This window comes from Genypterus blacodes, unplaced genomic scaffold, assembly GCF_046128005.1.
Source record: "Genypterus blacodes isolate CSIRO-AG114 ecotype Tasmania unplaced genomic scaffold, CSIRO-AGI_Gbla_v1 ptg000021l_1, whole genome shotgun sequence".
Classification (NCBI taxonomy): Eukaryota; Metazoa; Chordata; class Actinopteri; order Ophidiiformes; family Ophidiidae; genus Genypterus; species Genypterus blacodes.
Window position 1 is genome coordinate 4,624,498 of NW_027466834.1, and position 16,573 is coordinate 4,641,070.

At 42.5% G+C, this 16,573-nt stretch overlaps 3 protein-coding genes across 3 annotated transcripts; 2 read left to right on the top strand and 1 right to left on the bottom strand.

Moving 5' to 3' along the window:
* Positions 1-1,224: 1,224 nt before the first annotated feature.
* Positions 1,225-5,961, bottom strand: prpf18 (PRP18 pre-mRNA processing factor 18 homolog (yeast)). Its single transcript, XM_076142528.1, has 10 exons — positions 5,784-5,961; positions 5,232-5,309; positions 3,855-3,956; positions 3,650-3,763; positions 3,304-3,450; positions 3,093-3,158; positions 2,753-2,893; positions 2,591-2,662; positions 2,300-2,455; positions 1,225-1,869 (listed from the first exon to the last, which is right to left on the bottom strand). The coding sequence occupies exons 1-10, from the start codon at positions 5,847-5,849 to the stop codon at positions 1,789-1,791; spliced, it is 1,023 nt and encodes a 340-aa protein (XP_075998643.1). The 5' UTR covers positions 5,850-5,961; the 3' UTR covers positions 1,225-1,788.
* Positions 5,962-7,600: 1,639 nt separating this feature from the next.
* On the top strand, positions 7,601-10,859 carry bend7 (BEN domain containing 7). Its single transcript, XM_076142009.1, has 10 exons — positions 7,601-7,813; positions 8,351-8,428; positions 8,511-8,849; positions 9,066-9,182; positions 9,282-9,625; positions 9,703-9,810; positions 9,896-10,013; positions 10,104-10,217; positions 10,420-10,455; positions 10,807-10,859. The coding sequence occupies exons 1-10, from the start codon at positions 7,750-7,752 to the stop codon at positions 10,857-10,859; spliced, it is 1,371 nt and encodes a 456-aa protein (XP_075998124.1). The 5' UTR covers positions 7,601-7,749.
* Positions 10,860-12,615: 1,756 nt separating this feature from the next.
* Positions 12,616-16,348, top strand: sephs1 (selenophosphate synthetase 1). Its single transcript, XM_076142177.1, has 10 exons — positions 12,616-12,665; positions 13,957-14,098; positions 14,213-14,309; positions 14,422-14,525; positions 14,642-14,749; positions 14,879-15,033; positions 15,119-15,209; positions 15,314-15,413; positions 15,548-15,760; positions 15,876-16,348. The coding sequence occupies exons 2-10, from the start codon at positions 14,003-14,005 to the stop codon at positions 16,088-16,090; spliced, it is 1,179 nt and encodes a 392-aa protein (XP_075998292.1). The 5' UTR covers positions 12,616-12,665; positions 13,957-14,002; the 3' UTR covers positions 16,091-16,348.
* Positions 16,349-16,573: the final 225 nt, after the last annotated feature.

A 16,573-nucleotide genomic window follows, 5' to 3' on the forward strand; every position in this document is an offset into this window, starting at 1 on the left:
CAGACTGGACATGAATCAAAGAGCACACCGTTTTTTAGATTAAAACTAGAGGAATGTACTGGAGTGTATGAGATGTTTAACAAAATAGCATTTCTGAAGATAAAGAGTTCACTCCAAATAGTTTATCCTCTAGTAAATGACTGTAGTTTCTGTGATTCCATATATCACACACCAACTCACATTATAAAGTGGCCAGATGAAGCAGTACATCACGCATGAAAAGTCAATGGAGACGTGAAAGAATCTTGACTGGGAATAACTGTAAGTATGAGAACCGTTAAAATCATTTTAGCAAAATTCTATGCTGTGGTCTGCTCACATGGAACAAATAGTTTCCTTTCTGTGTAGCGCAACTCTGGCCTTGGCAGATAAGCACACCTACACACACACCCAGTGTTATAATAACAGTGCAAGTAAGTCTCTTGTTATGTTAAAATGAAGTGCAGATAGCAAGGACATCACAGCTATCTGTGTAATCACTTTAAAAGAAAATTGAAATATCTTCCTTTTTTATTTCAAGGACAGACGGATGAATGCTTCTCTGGACGCCAAAATGTAATTGGCTCTAATCAGGTTATTTCACTGAAGAATGTACTTCAGCTGCTTCTGCATCGCAACTGTAAATAGGATTCTAGTAGGACTGGTGGATGTTTGTACGTATATTCTGTCTATATTCATGTATTGTTGTGTCACTGTGGATCAAGGTTGTTTAGGTTTGTTAGGTTAGGTTGTTATATTTGCAGTGTCACATGTCAAACTCCTGCCAGTCTAATGCAGTGACGTCTTTAAAACTGACAAGCTGTGGTGACGAGGGTCCAGGGAGCCGCGAGTACGTCAACCGCGACCACGTCACCATGGTTACACAAAGTAATAAGGTCGACGTGGATGTCAGTATCTAGCAAGGTGGCGGAGGGTTTCTATCAGCAGTAGACCACAATAACGCTCCTCTGGATTCTGCTAGCAGACAGAAAATGATACTTATTTAAAATCAGATGCCTGAAATCTTTTTACTAGTACTACTGTCACGGCACATCTGCAGGAAGGTGCTTTATATGATTTATATGTTGTTGCCCTGCAGTCACAATTTCTAAGGATAAAAAAAGATGGTGGCTATTTATAGCAGCCATTCAACAGTGCAGCTGCAGAACAATAAAGCTAATTTTAACAATTATAGAACAAAATCAATCCTAAACGCACAGTAAAACAAAATAACACATTTGACAGTTTATAGCCACGTCACATTTATTAAGATGAAACATAAACGCATGATTGGTTTCAGTAAAACCGATTGAATCCACATGCTGAATTGAAAACGTCCACAAAGAGTTCAGAATAAAAGAATAACAGGAGTAATAAAACTTACACCATTTCCTTAGCAAAAGACATTGATATACGTCTTGCCACACCGTGACATCTTTGAAAATGTTATTCACAATATTTGTCAATTGAACAGCTGTCTCAAGGGAAGTAAAACCACTTTTAATCCCAATTTACATTTTAACTTCCCTACAAAAAGGAGGTGGCTCCTTGCATCTACGCTGCATGTCTATCTGGATGTACTCAGATTACAGCTGCTTGAAGACTTGCCAGAGGTGCACTTGAATTACCCCGTGGTTCAATGTCATGCTGATAGAGCACATTTACATTTAGAATGAGGATGGACTGTGTTGTACATTACACTCGGGTTGTGTGTGTGTTTCTCTCTAACGGTCACACCGCACTGCATTTACTGGGCTTGTGTGTGAAGTCATTACGTGAACCGCCTCGGGAGCAAAGCGGCACTACGAGTTACAGAGCCTTGTACTCCACACACTTGGATGGATCAGTTGTGAAGTGTTTCTGGCAGATGGTCATTAACCTCTTTAGTCCCTGTAAAAAGGCAAAAAAAAAAGAAAACAGAAACACATTGGTAATGAAATGCAAAACAGTAAGACGGGGGACAATGACAAGGTTGTGCTCAGATAGGATTACATTCACCAGAGGGAATGATATCATTTCAAGGAATGTCTGTAATTTCAGTCTCATCTAAATGTGATTTGTCATCCCGCTGCTGCCAAAGTTGCCTGTGCCCCTCGTGTTCTGTACTGGATGTCATTGAGTTTGAGCAAGATCTGATACTTTACAAAACTAAGCAGTCCTCCATAACAGCATCAAGACCCATGGCCACAGTTATTACAATCAACAAGCACTATGGGCTCCACACCGGTAGGACTGACAGCGGGGGGTGTTACAGTGTATTGGATTGTAATTGGATGGTGCCGGTGTGTGTGTGTGCTCATTAGAGAGGTCGGGGTCTCACCTGGATGTATTTTCTCTGCGTCTCGTCGTTGAGCACGTGGGCCACATGTTTGGAGAAGATCTTCTCTCGTCCGGTACGGGCGTGAATACCCACCATGGTCACACCGATAGGCCAGGGGGCGTTACCGATGGCCATCTGTAGATACGCATCGTTCGCCTGTAACAACACACACATTAGTATTACTGCTGTTACTAATCTTCTGAGTAATAGGTGGCGTAATTTGGAATAAAGCTCTACAACAGAAAAAGTAATAAAACGTAATTAAATAGGCAAGTGTTGACAGATATTTACTTTGACATATTCTCTCTCCAACATGAATTTGATGATGTCTGTGATTGACTCCTTGATGTCAGCTGATAAACTCTGAAAGACACAACAGAGCAGTAAGAACAGTTAAAAACGTTATAGTCACGTCGCATCGTATTTTCCTGCTGGCTCCTTTCCAATCATTACCTTCTTTCTCAGCTTCCTGAAGAGAGGTTTGAGGTACGACTCCGTCTGCGAGTGCGTGGCGCTGGCCAGCTTTCCCTGAACGCTGCGCTTCACGTGGTCTTCTCGACTGTTCAGATCTTTGGCCCAAACGCCCAGAAGAAACTACAATGCACCAAGAAATGATTAGCTACTTCTGGAACATGTACAAGGGCGACGGCAGAGAGAGAAAATGATTAATGTGTGGAAACATCAGAAAACATAATCTAATCCTGCAATAATCTATTTTTCACAATAATGTCTGTCTAATATGCTTACGTTGAATCTAATCTGTGCATAATGAGGTCGTTATTCTTCGTCTTACCCTCAAAACTTTGTCAATGATGTCCTGATCTCTGCTATCGTCTGCACCCAAGGTTTCGCCAAGAGCCTAGAAAAGAATCAGAACCAGAATCAGAGCCTTAGTCAATTACTTCTGAAAACAGACGGGATCATTCTATTTGCATTTGGCTTTTATTATTAAGCCCCCCCCAGCCCCTTCCTGTCCTCTTATACGTTGCACAACACACACGTACCTCCAGCTCATCTATCGTTGTGTTCTCCTCGTGCACTTTCAGGTCGTGCTGTGTGTCCACCTCACCCGGCTCTGTGCCCCCGACGATCTCATTCAGGTACTGCTGGTCGATCTTGTCCATGGCTGCCTTCAGGTCGTTCCTTAAGCCCTGGAAACAAGAGGTCAGGAGCACACGTGACAATCAGAACAATGAGAGTATTAGAAACAAATACGACAAGGACGCTGTGTAACCTGTGTCACCCCAAGTTGATTGAGAAGGAAGATGTCACAAGTCAAGTGGTGATGTTGGTGACACCTGGATCGCAACACTGGGTTATAGGTTCAGTTATGATACGGCGCTGTCGTACCTTGTTTACTTCCGGGGTTAGAATTTCAATCTTCCTGAGTCTCTGGAAGGCGTCGTAGTCCGATTCTCCAAACAGTCGGATCGGCTCCCCTCGTTCTCGGAGTCGTCGGATTACCTACACACACAGTAATGAGGCGCATATTTAACATCACGCAACCTAAGAGAGGAAAATGGCTGAGGCGAGTGTTAATGTTATGCTGACTGGCCTCTTGTCTTGATAGAGTCATCGGCAGCTTCTCTTCTGTCAGTTCCAGTTCCAACACTGGATTAGAGGAGGTGGACGGCTGATCTTCCTCCTTCTTGTCGATCTTTGGGACAACATAAAGGGAACAGAAAGGAACTTAAAAAGAGTGGATGGATGTGGGAGGCGTGTGAAAGAGCAGAACTCCATGTCGTTACTCAGCTCTTTCTCAGTCAATTCAAAAGGAAAGAGTTTGAACAGCTTGCAGCTCAATTAAAAAAAAAAGTCACTGGACAACATAACAGTTCAATCAAGGTCTAAGAATATTATTCATCTCACAACTTCCATGTGTCGTTTTCATACTGGCTGCATCGGTTGAAGTCTAACCAGAGCAAATGAAAAGCGACGCAGCAAGTAAACTACACGTACATTCTATCAGATCATGCGTTCAGAGGCACATGCAACCTGTCACTCTTAGATTGTATATGAGGAGCACAATCTAAACAAACAGACACTGCTTACAAAAAGACTTTCCAAATGCACACCTCGCTCAAAATATAAAGAAAGAATGCCAAATGTGTACCAAAGCATTGCTCACTGGGTTTGTTCAGAAGCTTTGCAATCGGTTACAGACAAAATGCAGGTTTCCCTACAACAACTGCAACATAGCAACGCAACAATCACACAAAAACGAGGGAAAACTGAAAAGTCGATCTTAACATTGGATCTATGTCACAAATTAAAGTGCAAAAATAAGAAGCACAGCCTGATAACAGAGTTACTTATTCTTTGGTATCTCATGCTGAAATCCACACTGCAACTGTGTCCCAGTTTGGTTTTGAGGCTTCCTTTCCTTGTCCCCTTGCTTCTGAGACGAACTTCTACGACTTTCCTGGCTTTATTATAATTTGAGTGTGTGCCTAAACAAAGGTCTCAACATTACATTTGACTGAATGAGTCGATTGAAATGCAGCATCTTGAACCAAGAGGCCGAGCTCTAATGGAGCCTTTTATCGTCTCCATCACGTTATTTCATTATTCACCACTCTAGCTGAGTCGGTGATCTGTGAGACAAAGCGCCAAGGAATGGGAAGTTTGTGGAACACAGTGGATTCATCCTTTCATCATGCACCCTGTCAGCTGCTTTTCACTGTGCAAACCCATACCTGGCTCTCAGGAGTCTCTTTCTGAACCTACAGAGGCAGGCAGCAGAGGCAGTTGGGAAAGAAACACAGAGATACACACTAAAGTACACCTGAGCAAGTTCTGACCCGCAAAATATACACAATATTATTATTATCATCATCAGATTGACTTACAGGAATAGCTACGATGAGATAAAGCCATTCTGGACAGGCACAGGAATGTAAGTACAGCCTAGGTGAGTGACATCATGCCTTACCTTATATCCACATCGAGTGTAGTAATCTTCCTCCTCCCTGCGTGCCAGATCAGACCGCTTGAAGAATCTTTTGGTGTCCTGCAACCAAAGAGTTAAAGATAAATACAGAGATAGTTATATAGTTAAATATTTATGCTGGTGATGTCTGATTTACATGTATCACATGTCAACTAACACATAACTTTAAAATCTTAGCGCAGTGTGTTAAAGTGGTACGATTATGTTTGCATACAGTGACTGAGGAACGTTTGTTTATTTTAATTTGTTTTTCTATTCACGAGGCCGAATCCACATTAAGTTATTGGTACTTGGATTGATATTGAAGATTTCACTTTACTAAACTTACTTAGTGTTACAATTTGCAGCGAATCTGTCTATTTTTGCTTCATATAATTAGCTGTTATCATCCTTTACTATCAATTTAAACCTTGATAATAAGCAGCGCGATGAATTGTAGATACCCTGCCTCTCTAAATGAGGTCGCGAAAGCTGAGCTAGTGTTTTAGCATTAGCGCTAACAAACAAACAACACCGACATTATCGATGACTCACGTCGACAAGTTGCTTGTCTTCCAGAAGTTTCCTTTTTCTTGCAATCTCGGCTTTCAATATATCCATATTGGTAAAATATTAATAGTGGTCTATCTTTCAACAAAAGCAACAAAATAGGCGTTTGTAAAAAGCCAGATAGCACACACTTCTTCTTCCTAGCCTTCGTCTTCTTTAGGTATTATACGGTTGCTGGTAAACTGCTTTAGGTGAGTTGGTGCCCCCTACTGGGCTGGAGTGTTCGTCAGGATTGCAGGTAAATCTTTTTTTTTTATAGACCAAAAACACGTAGAATCAGAAAACAAACGCTGTATTCTACATTTAACTTTGTTCCAGTTTCTTTAAAAGCATTCATACCCTCGACATGCTTTTTAATTAAAACTATGTGGCCATTTTTCAGATTTACTTTATACAGTCTCTATTAGGTTGCCCCTGTTACCAAAACAACAGTAATTATGAGTGAATATTGTCCATTCATATAATTACTGAATCAATCTGCCATTTATTCATTTTCAAATTCATAATGCATTTTAATTATGCTTTGCCACATCTACATACAACTAAACACACGCACGCACACACACCAGGGATTGGCCTTGGCTTCTAGTTTGAGTCTGATCTCATAGGGATTCATAAACTGGTGACAGTTCAAACAGATACAACTCTTCACTATTAAAACAGCACGATTTTCCAAAACATTTTGTGTTTATTTGTTTTTTCATTACTTTTCCAGGCCCGTAAAGTTTGTGTCCTGTAATGTGACCAAATCGTATTGTATCCTATTTGTTAACAGCCAACATGTACATTTGTGAGTGCTCTCTCTCTCTCTCTCTCTCTCTCTCTCTCTCTCTCTCTCTCTCTCTCTCTCTCTCTCTCTCTCTCTCCTCTCTCTCTCTCTCTCTCCCCCCTCTCTTTCGTTTTCTGTGTCCTACACCTATGGCCTAGTTCTGCAAGGAATTTACTTTTTGATCTACATGGCTGATGAGTTTCCTGCAAATTGATGGGGTGGATACAACAATGAAGCAACTTGATATTGTTAACGATGTGTCCCTATCATCCATAGCCTATGACACTAACCCTACCCTCAGACTTTCACCCTATATCAAACATGAGAAACACCGAACCCACATTTTCCTCAGATAAGGATGTATCAGCTAGAGATTTTAACAAAAAATACTTTCACACCTCTGAGTCACATATTTCTACACGCTCACCATTTCTCAATTAACCCATTTAGATTCAGCTCCAAACATGACAGCCATGGTAATGCAGATTTGTTCACTGATCACAATCTAACAGCCCCTCACTTCCCAGCGGTTGGGTTTTAGTTCAACAGGCAAATGCTCCAAAATAGTACTCACTTCTCTTCTCTTCTAGGCGCAGTTGAACATTCCTGACTTTAAATGTTCCAACTAAACATTACCCTACCCTGCATGCACTTTTCATACATGATATTTTCTGATAGTGACTTGGAATTTCCACTTGGTGTGTGAAAACATCAGCAACAGTGATTCACAAATGTAACAATGTTAAAAAACAGAGGAAGAAAAGTTTTCCTTTCCAGCGGAGCAGATGATGGTGGTCTCATTTTGCTGCTCTATTGTCTGGACGCTGTAGTGGCAAATGTCTGACTCGACCCTTTAGATGAGAACATACCATCAGGTGGCGCAAAGGGATGTGACGGATTTTTAACATGAAAGTCATTAATTTATTTACATGGCGAAAAGCCATGATGGCAGCGTGATGACGGTGAACGGGAATATTTTATATTACACAATATCGTTTAGTAAATCCACTACAGCCTGAAGCGGTGAGAATCAGCCGATGACACGATGTTGTCCAGCCGGAGGAGAAATTAAGTGATTAATAAGGCGGACGGACATTCCGCTCACTGTCTCTCACTGGTTTCGCCTTCAGAAAAGCGATTTCTCGACTCAGCGCCTCATTGTAGTCTACGTTCACCCGTAAGATGGAGTTTGGGGAGAGGAAGAGGAGAAGGAAGTCACAAAGCTTTAAACTGGTAAAGGATGAAGGTAAGCTCGTCAGTGGATGAAAGACGCGCGTCCGTGTCTGTCTGCCTGTCTGGCGCCGTGTGGCTCCACTCTGTAAACAAAAGCGATGCTACGACACTGTACAGTCCGCGTCCATATACCTCACAGCTAACTCAGGAAAGTCAGGAATGACAAAGGGTCTGTGCTCAGCGGTCTCTGCACCTTTTTTTTTTCCTATATGACGGTTTGTGGGGATGCATTATATGATCATATTGTGCGAAACATGTAAAAATATTGCGCAATCCAAATGTCAACATCATCTGCAATCACTTTCTTTCCCTGAACATATGAGCTGTAGGCCATCTGTCTCGACTGTACTTCATACCACCTACAGGTGGTGGGTCCTGCATGGGAGGGGGGGACTCTGCTTTCGCTGACATCATACAGTTCTCACAAACCTCATCAAAAAAATCCAGCAGACAAAGCACCATTTTCATTCTGTTGTGTATTTTCATTCATTATGGGGTAAAGATTTTGCTAATGTGACAATTTCTGTGAAAAATTATTTTCCTGCTGCAGAATTAGACCCTGCATATATGGAGAACTCAAGTTGCAAAGATGCCAAAGGAGAAACTAAGGATCCAGCTGTGTCTGATGGTACACACCATGATAAGTGTTTATTACCATGTGTTCAAACGGAAGATTCACAAATTACCCTAACGCTGATGTGTCTTTGCAGTCTGGCTGGAGGATGACGGCATGGAGATCAAGAAGCAAATCACAGGAATGATGAGGCTTCTGAGTGATAAGGCCAGCAGGACGTATCAGCGTGTGGGAGCAGAGCACGGCAGCTCAAAAAAAGAACCCCAGGATAATTATCTGAACTGGATACACCAGCCTCAGTCTCTCACCTTAGAGGACCATCAAAGCAAAAGCTGGAGCTCCACAGGGGATCCAGGGCCTTCGCCTACATCCATAACCATGCCTAGCGGTCCAGGCTGCAGCCAGTACACACGCTCCAAAGCTCTAAGGATCCTAAACAATACCAATGACATGATCAACTTGAATGAAGCTAACGGTAAAGCAGCAATTCGTTAATTAATAAGATAAAGGAGGTGTTGGAAGCCAAATCAGTGTTTTATTGTAGAGGGTTAAAGGTCATATAGGGGCAGTTGAATGTGGTACTCAGACAATATTCCAGCCTGAATTAGCGATAGCACACAAACATCAGAGACACAACATGAAAACCTCTTCTATGTGTAACTAACCGATGCATTACTGATTGTCCCCATAGACACAATCCCCCCTGCTGCAACAGAAGATTCCTGCTGTATGTGCAACTGTAAAGGTACCTTGCAGGCTATTTTGCAGGAACTACGAGCCATGAGGAGGCTAATGCAGAATCAGAAAGGTTTGTGCAGGAAAACCCTCACACACTGGGGAAAGACTCAAAATACAGTATGTTAAAGTTGTTCTCTTATGTTTTGTTTACAATGCTGTCCAATCCAAGCACCCCTGGGAAGGCAGGAACAGGCAGTGTCGTCATGTCAGCCTCGCCTCGCCCCCAGCCCTGCCCCTCGCCGAAGGCCCTGCAAGAGGAGGAGGCAGATTTATAAGGTGGCGGCGCAGACAAGGACGTCTGCCGTCGCCAATATGGAAACGGCATCGCTCGTAGCTGCGCCCATGGACTCTGGGAAGAGGGAGGAACGCAAAAAGGACCAAGGCTCACCAGCAAACAACAGACAACTCGTCTCCTCTGATGTTTACATGGCGTCTCCTCAGAATAAGCCAATAACTGACAACAGTGCACAAAATCCTCTCTTTAACCAAATGATGGATACTCAGTGCATTGAGGTACTGTTAATGTGTAAGCGTGTGTCCGAAATCTTACAATCATAACCCTTAACACTTATAATTTGACTCTCTTAAAGTCGGAGGTGCGCCTTGCAAACGATTATGACGTGTTCATCACCAAGGCCCAGCTTGACTCCATCCTGGTCAACTACACACGCTCTGGCAGCCTGCTGTTCCGGAAACTGGTAGGCATCTGCACTTTATCGCTCAACTTAGATATGTTTTATTATATGAACATAAACAGCATGTGGATATGCTGTGTGTGTTTAGGTTTGTGCCTTCTTCGATGATGCTACCCTGGCCAACTCCTTGCCAAATGGTAAGAGGAAGAGGGGTATCAATGACAACCGCAAGGGCCTCGACCAGAACATTGTAGGTGCCATTAAAGGTGAGTACAAAGAGAGAACAGCAAACTTAGATATGGTGCTTGATATGTTTTTGTGAGGAAATATTGATGAAGTCTGTGTGCTGCTCCCAGTGTTTACGGAGAGGTACTGCACCGAGCACAGAATAGAGAAGCTGCCAGGTCCACGAGACTGGGTTCAGATTCTACAAGATCAGATCAAGCTCGCCAGGAGGAGGCTGAAACGAGGTATTACACACACACACCACCTCTGCTTCTCTCTGGTACTGTGTTTATATACTGCATCTATTATTTTTTTTTATGTATTTTTGCATTTGTTATAATTCCTTCATCCTGCTGCTTGTGTAAAGGTCTTCACTGTCTTTTTTAAAATGCACGAGTTGAGTAACAGGCGCTCTGTATATGTCGAACATGTGCGTTGCTTTCTCAGATGCTGCAGAAGAAGTCTTAAATGGCCCCTCTACAAGTATGAACCAGAGAATAACACACACACTCTCACACACACCCACATTTATCTTCTTCACTCAACCCTGTTTTGTTCACACTGTGCTCAGCTCTCACCACTTCACCATCCCTACACACAGACAGACACACAAACATGCAAACAACTACACTGCTCATTGGCTCATATGTCATGCCATCCTCCTGACCTTTGACAATCTTCCCGAAATGTCAGCTAATTATCTTCTCTTCACAACATGCACCATCTCACCACACACAGGCACATACAGAAATATATATACACCTATGGAATACAGTTTTTTTCTTTTTTGTTATAGTTATTATGTTTTTAAGTTTTTCCTTTTGTCCTCTCCAGGCTGTGATTATAACAAGCCCACAATCGTTGAATGTGCAGTGGTGAAACTGTGACCTGCCTCGTTGATACAACGGCTGACATCATGACTGTTGTAGGAAAAATTACAGAGAAGCGGTGTCTCTCTGTCTCTCTCTCTCTCTCTCTCTCTCTCTCTCGCTCTCTCTTTCTCTCTCTCTCTGTCTCTCTTTCTCACTCACACACACACTTACACACACATCATTTTAAGCTTCTGTTAATGACAGCTTATAGCTAATGTAGGAGCCACTGTGATTTGGAATTAAGTGCCAATAGAAGCTGAACTATACACTGCAAAAAAAACAGTGTCTTATCATTTTCACATTCAGAGGTGATGTAATGCAGCCTTAAAGAATACTGCTCTTTGTCTTGTCATTATTGGCAGGATCACGGGTCTGAAACAAACAGCACTAAAAGATGGATAAAAGCAGACATATATTTTGCACAAATTACATTTCCATTGTGAATCGTGCCTTTCAGTAATCAGTACTTCAATGGGTGTAATGTGTAGTGCAGCATCAACCTCACTTTCAAAAATGACAGATAAAAGAAAATGTAATTTATTTTGGTCATCTTTATAAATGTACCAATCTTTGCAGAATAATTGTTTATTATTTTCTCCAACTTCTCTAGGCTATGCACATAAGTGGTGTGATGAAATTGCATTTTTTTAAAAGTCATGCTCACTGCTCAAGCTTATATCGGTACTTGTGTTTCTATCATTAAACTTGGATTCGTCACACTTGTGTTTTTGTCTGCATTTGTTTTTTCTTTGTTGAAACCCCCCCCCCCCAAGTTCACTCACACTCACACAAATACAAAGTGTATTTTACAATGACACAAGACAGAAGAGTATCAAATTGTCAGCAAATTTAGAACCCGGAAATGTTGTTTTATTTTTTTTACTTGATTGTTACTTGATTAATAATTTAAATTAGAAATGGAATGTTAAAATATTTAATTTATCTATTATTTAATTCAGTTTTCTTTATTTAAGAGTGGTCATACACATAATGTAGCAGATGGAATGTAAAGTATACAAGGCTTCTCGCTTGCCGATCAATAGGCTTCTAGGCAGAGATATTAATGTCAGGTGGCAGAATAGGAAGTTACTTTGTACATAAACATCAGAAATGAAACAGTAAAAATAATAAAATTACTTTTATGTTTTTTTTGTACTACATAAGAGCATCTATCCATGAATATTGATGTAAGTGAAATCATGATTTGCACAACAAATCCTCCAGACCTTTTTTTATAATCTACTGGTTGATTATTTAACTCAAAATTCTGTAGGTTGATGCTCTAGAATTGGTGGTTGCATATTCAGGCATCCTTGAAAACTAAATTATGATTTAATACACCAAAAATATTTATTACGATAATGATTTATAACGTACAAAGGGTCACAAGATCACCCAGTTCATAAATTGCTCTTGGGTTCAGGCTGCTGCTGCTGTTTGGCAGCATTTGGAGGGAAAACACTAAATTAAAGGTACACTCCATTGTAGAGATTTTGTTGCCAGACTCCACAGCGCATTAAAGGGGATGTCAAAGCCGCCGCCGTGCAGGCTAAGGACCCTTGGACAGCTCACCAGTTTCCTCTTTGTATTGTGAATCATATTTTGTTTAATGAAGTCAAACTGCGCGTTACATCGTATTTCTTTATACTTGTATTAAACAGTATGCGATAGAACGAATATCTGATGGCTAGTTGTGGTTTAAAAAAAAAGTAAAATCTCGCATTTTTAACCGGCATTCTCAATGGGCACCCGTTTCTTAGCCCGATGCATTGTGGTGCCGTCCCCGCTCTTCTGTTGGGATCCTCCGCTAACGTGAAGCTGGTAAGGATAAACTGGTCAGAGCAATTAAAGGGGAAATGTTGTAAGAATAAAACTCCACTTTGGCCCTAAAACTGCACATAGGGCGATCGTAAACATCCCTATTGCATCATAACATCCTAAACTTTGCACGGGTCGCACGTTAACCGTTGTTTTGTTGATACGAACGCTGATGTTGCACACATCGCATGGCGGTGGACAGCAAAGGGTTAATTTTTTCCGCCGCCGACATTTTTATTCGGCGCTCTAAGACAACTTTTTGACTTGCGTGCGCTGCGAAATGGTGTTCTGTTTTTGCCACATAACGTTATATTGGTCTACATTGTGCGCATAGAGTGTGTTTTGAGTGTGTTTACAGCTCGTACACACGGAGACTTTGAGCTCTTTGTTGCACAGTCTGCTTATGCTCATCAGCTCATGCATGGATCTGCGCTGGCTAACCACACAGCTAGCATCCTAAGCAAAACTGCCTTTTCAGCAAAACAAAAGCCAAACATGCGTCAATGTCGTCATCCTGCTTCACCGTCGTGGTCTCAGTTTATAATTTGAATGTATTTTTCACCACGATTTGCTAACATTGTATCTTTTCGAGGTGTGATCACACAAGCCCGGGGGTTGAATGAACTTGGCAACATAGTGTCTCTTGAACGCCCCTAGATTGTATGACAGGTGCCCTTTAAGTCCAGCAACGAAAACAAACAAACAAACAAGCGTAATTATTGTTAAATACACTCAAAATCAACTATTTTACCACTTCTAAAGCTAATCTGTATGCAAAGTAGTTGTTGGAACTTGGAACTGTAAATAATGAAACTCGTGAGTTCCTAATGATGATATGTGTGTGACAGAGAGTGAGTGGGTGTAAAATGACCTAATTTTGTTGGTCATTTACTCATAAATTATATAATGTCAATATAATTGTATCCATCTGTGCAGTGAAACTGAAGTCACCACAGTGTAGCTTCAACGCAACTGTTTTGTTGTTGTTTGCTCCTCTCACTACTATGAACACCTTCACCAACAAAAATGAATTTCATAAACTGAGTAACTGTTGCATTTATTGCGGCACAGCCCTCTGGTTTGCTTTAAAATGAACAAATGACTATTCAGTGGTGTGTATCTCCATTCTTCCCTATGCTAGAATTTGTTGTCTGTATAAATTCTCACACTGCATCAGTGTGGTGAATACGCTGCTTTCTTTCTTTCTTTAAAAAAAAAAGCATTTAACAAGCTTTCCTTTCAGCTCCTTGCCAGACACTGTTTCTAATCATCCCTTTCTTCCTTTGACCCCTAGTTATTGTTCATGGTTCTAGTGGTGAGGGCCCAGAGTGTCTCCAGACATGTCCGTGAGGGAGTCCTTTAATCCAGAAAGCTATGAGCTGGACAAGAACTTCAGGCTCACACGCTTCGCTGAGCTCAAGGGCACAGGCTGCAAGGTTGTCACTCCTCGCCTCGGTGCAGCTTTACACATGAATAACATTTCTATTGCTTTTGTTCGACCGTGCAAGAATAAGAATCCATGAAACGCTGGTTATTGTCTTTGACCACAGGTGCCCCAAGATGTGTTACAGAAGCTGCTAGAATCCCTACAGGAGAACCACTATCAAGAAGATGAACAGTTCTTGGGGGCAGTTATGCCCCGATTAGGTAAAATTATGAACTTTTCAAATGGCTGAGTCACAAAGTTCTTCACAACTTTGATGTCTGGAGCTGTTTGGCTGTCCTTTTGTTAATATTTGGCATGTTCTTATTTTTGAAGGCATAGGCATGGACACCTGTGTGATCCCTCTCAGACACGGAGGCCTTTCATTGGTCCAGACAACGGATTACATCTACCCTATTGTAGACGACCCCTACATGATGGTATGGATCGCACCTTTCTCTCGCTGTCTTTCTATGGAGCACAATGTGTTCATTTCAGGGTTTCTTTGCTGTGTGTGTATTTGGGCAGTATGTAACTGTTCTCTGCTGTTTTATAGGGTCGAATAGCGTGTGCCAATGTTTTAAGTGACCTGTATGCCATGGGCGTGACAGAATGTGACAACATGTTGATGCTTCTAGGAGTCAGCAACAAAATGTCAGAGAAGGTAAGAGGGCGATGTCAGTGAATCACTCAGCAACACTCTGCTGTGTAGACGTCTTTACCGGTCGCAAGTACAGGAAACTTAGCTCCTAACTCACGTTCTTTTATGTTTTACTTCCCTGTGTCTTTACAGGAGAGAGACAAAGTCATGCCACTCGTCATCCAGGGGTTCAAGGACGCGTCGGAGGAGGCGGGCACATCTGTAACAGGAGGACAGACGGTGCTCAACCCCTGGGTGGTGATGGGGGGAGTGGCCACCACAGTCTGCCAGCCCAACGAGTTCATCATGTACGACTCCTCACTGCTTCAGTAAATCACATTGTTTTGTTATAATGCTAAGAAAAGCTTTGACGATGCCGTGTTTGACTCTCAGGCCAGACAACGCAGTGCCAGGAGACGTGCTGGTGTTGACCAAACCGCTGGGGACGCAGGTGGCTGTCGCAGTGCACCAGTGGCTAGATATTGTAAGTTTGCCGTCTGAAAATGTAGACTTTTGGTGGACAGTTCTTGTTCTATAAGAGACCTAACAATGCCCCTGTTTGTGTGTGTGCGCGGTTTGATCTCTCAGCCTGAGAAGTGGAACAAGATCAAGCTGGTGGTGACACAGGAAGACGTCGAGCTGGCGTATCATGAAGCCATGATGAATATGGCTCGGCTCAACAGGACAGGTACGAGCGCCACCAACGGATTCAAATCATTTTTCAATTCTACTAATAATGCTGTACACATTCACTGGCTGATTCCCACATGGAGCCATCAGACGCTGCTTTAAGTCAATCTCGCTCTCTGTTCTCCATTGTAGCGGCGAGTCTCATGCACACCTTCAACGCACACGCAGCCACAGACATCACAGGGTTCGGAATCCTCGGCCACGCTCAGACGCTGGCACGGCAACAACGGAGCGAAGTGTCGTTTGTCATCCACAACCTCCCGGTGCTTGCCAAGATGGCCGCCGTATCCAAGGCCTGTGGCAACATGTTTGGACTCATGCACGGCACCTGCCCAGAAACGTCAGGTGTGTGTTTGTGTGTGTGTGTGTGGATAGCACAGTTACTTGTCTTTCTTCTCTTAACACATATCTAAATATATATATGTGTGACTGACCACGTCTCTGCTGCGTTCATACACAGGGGGCCTGCTGATCTGTCTGCCCCGGGAGCAGGCCGCTCGCTTCTGTGCCGAGATCAAATCCCCAAAGTACGGCGAGGGCCACCAAGCGTGGATCATCGGGATCGTGGAGAAAGGAAACCGCACTGCTCGCATCATCGACAAGCCTCGGATCATCGAGGTGGCACCGCAAGCCGCCACCCAGAATGTCAACCCGACACCCGGCGCAACCTCTTAATCCCTCCTCCTCCTCCACCGCCGCATCATAGACCGGAAACCCAAAAGCTCTGCTGAGGGATTTTAGACACATAAACTTACAAGAAAACATCCCAGAGTGCTTAAACATATACACACTTAGTATGTATACAGGAAAGACTGGGTTTGGTGTGTATTCACGTGAAAAAAAACAAAGCCCCCCCCCCTGCACGGAGGCCCGAGGGCTCGTCGTCACCCGGGGGACTCGAGCTACAGCACACCCATGATAGAATAATCGGTATGAATAGATCATGAATAAAATCCATTTGCCTTTTTGTGTCTGTTCTGTTCTGTTAACGGAGATATGTTTGATTGACAGGCAGCTTCTGGTTAAAGAGAACCATGATGATAATCTGATACTGTTTGATTCATTTTGAATCTTGGATAGAAACTGTTGTCTGCTGTCTATGGCTCTTTTAGAATTGCTCTCATCAAGCAAGTGGATGAAGTAATGGTGATCTTGTTT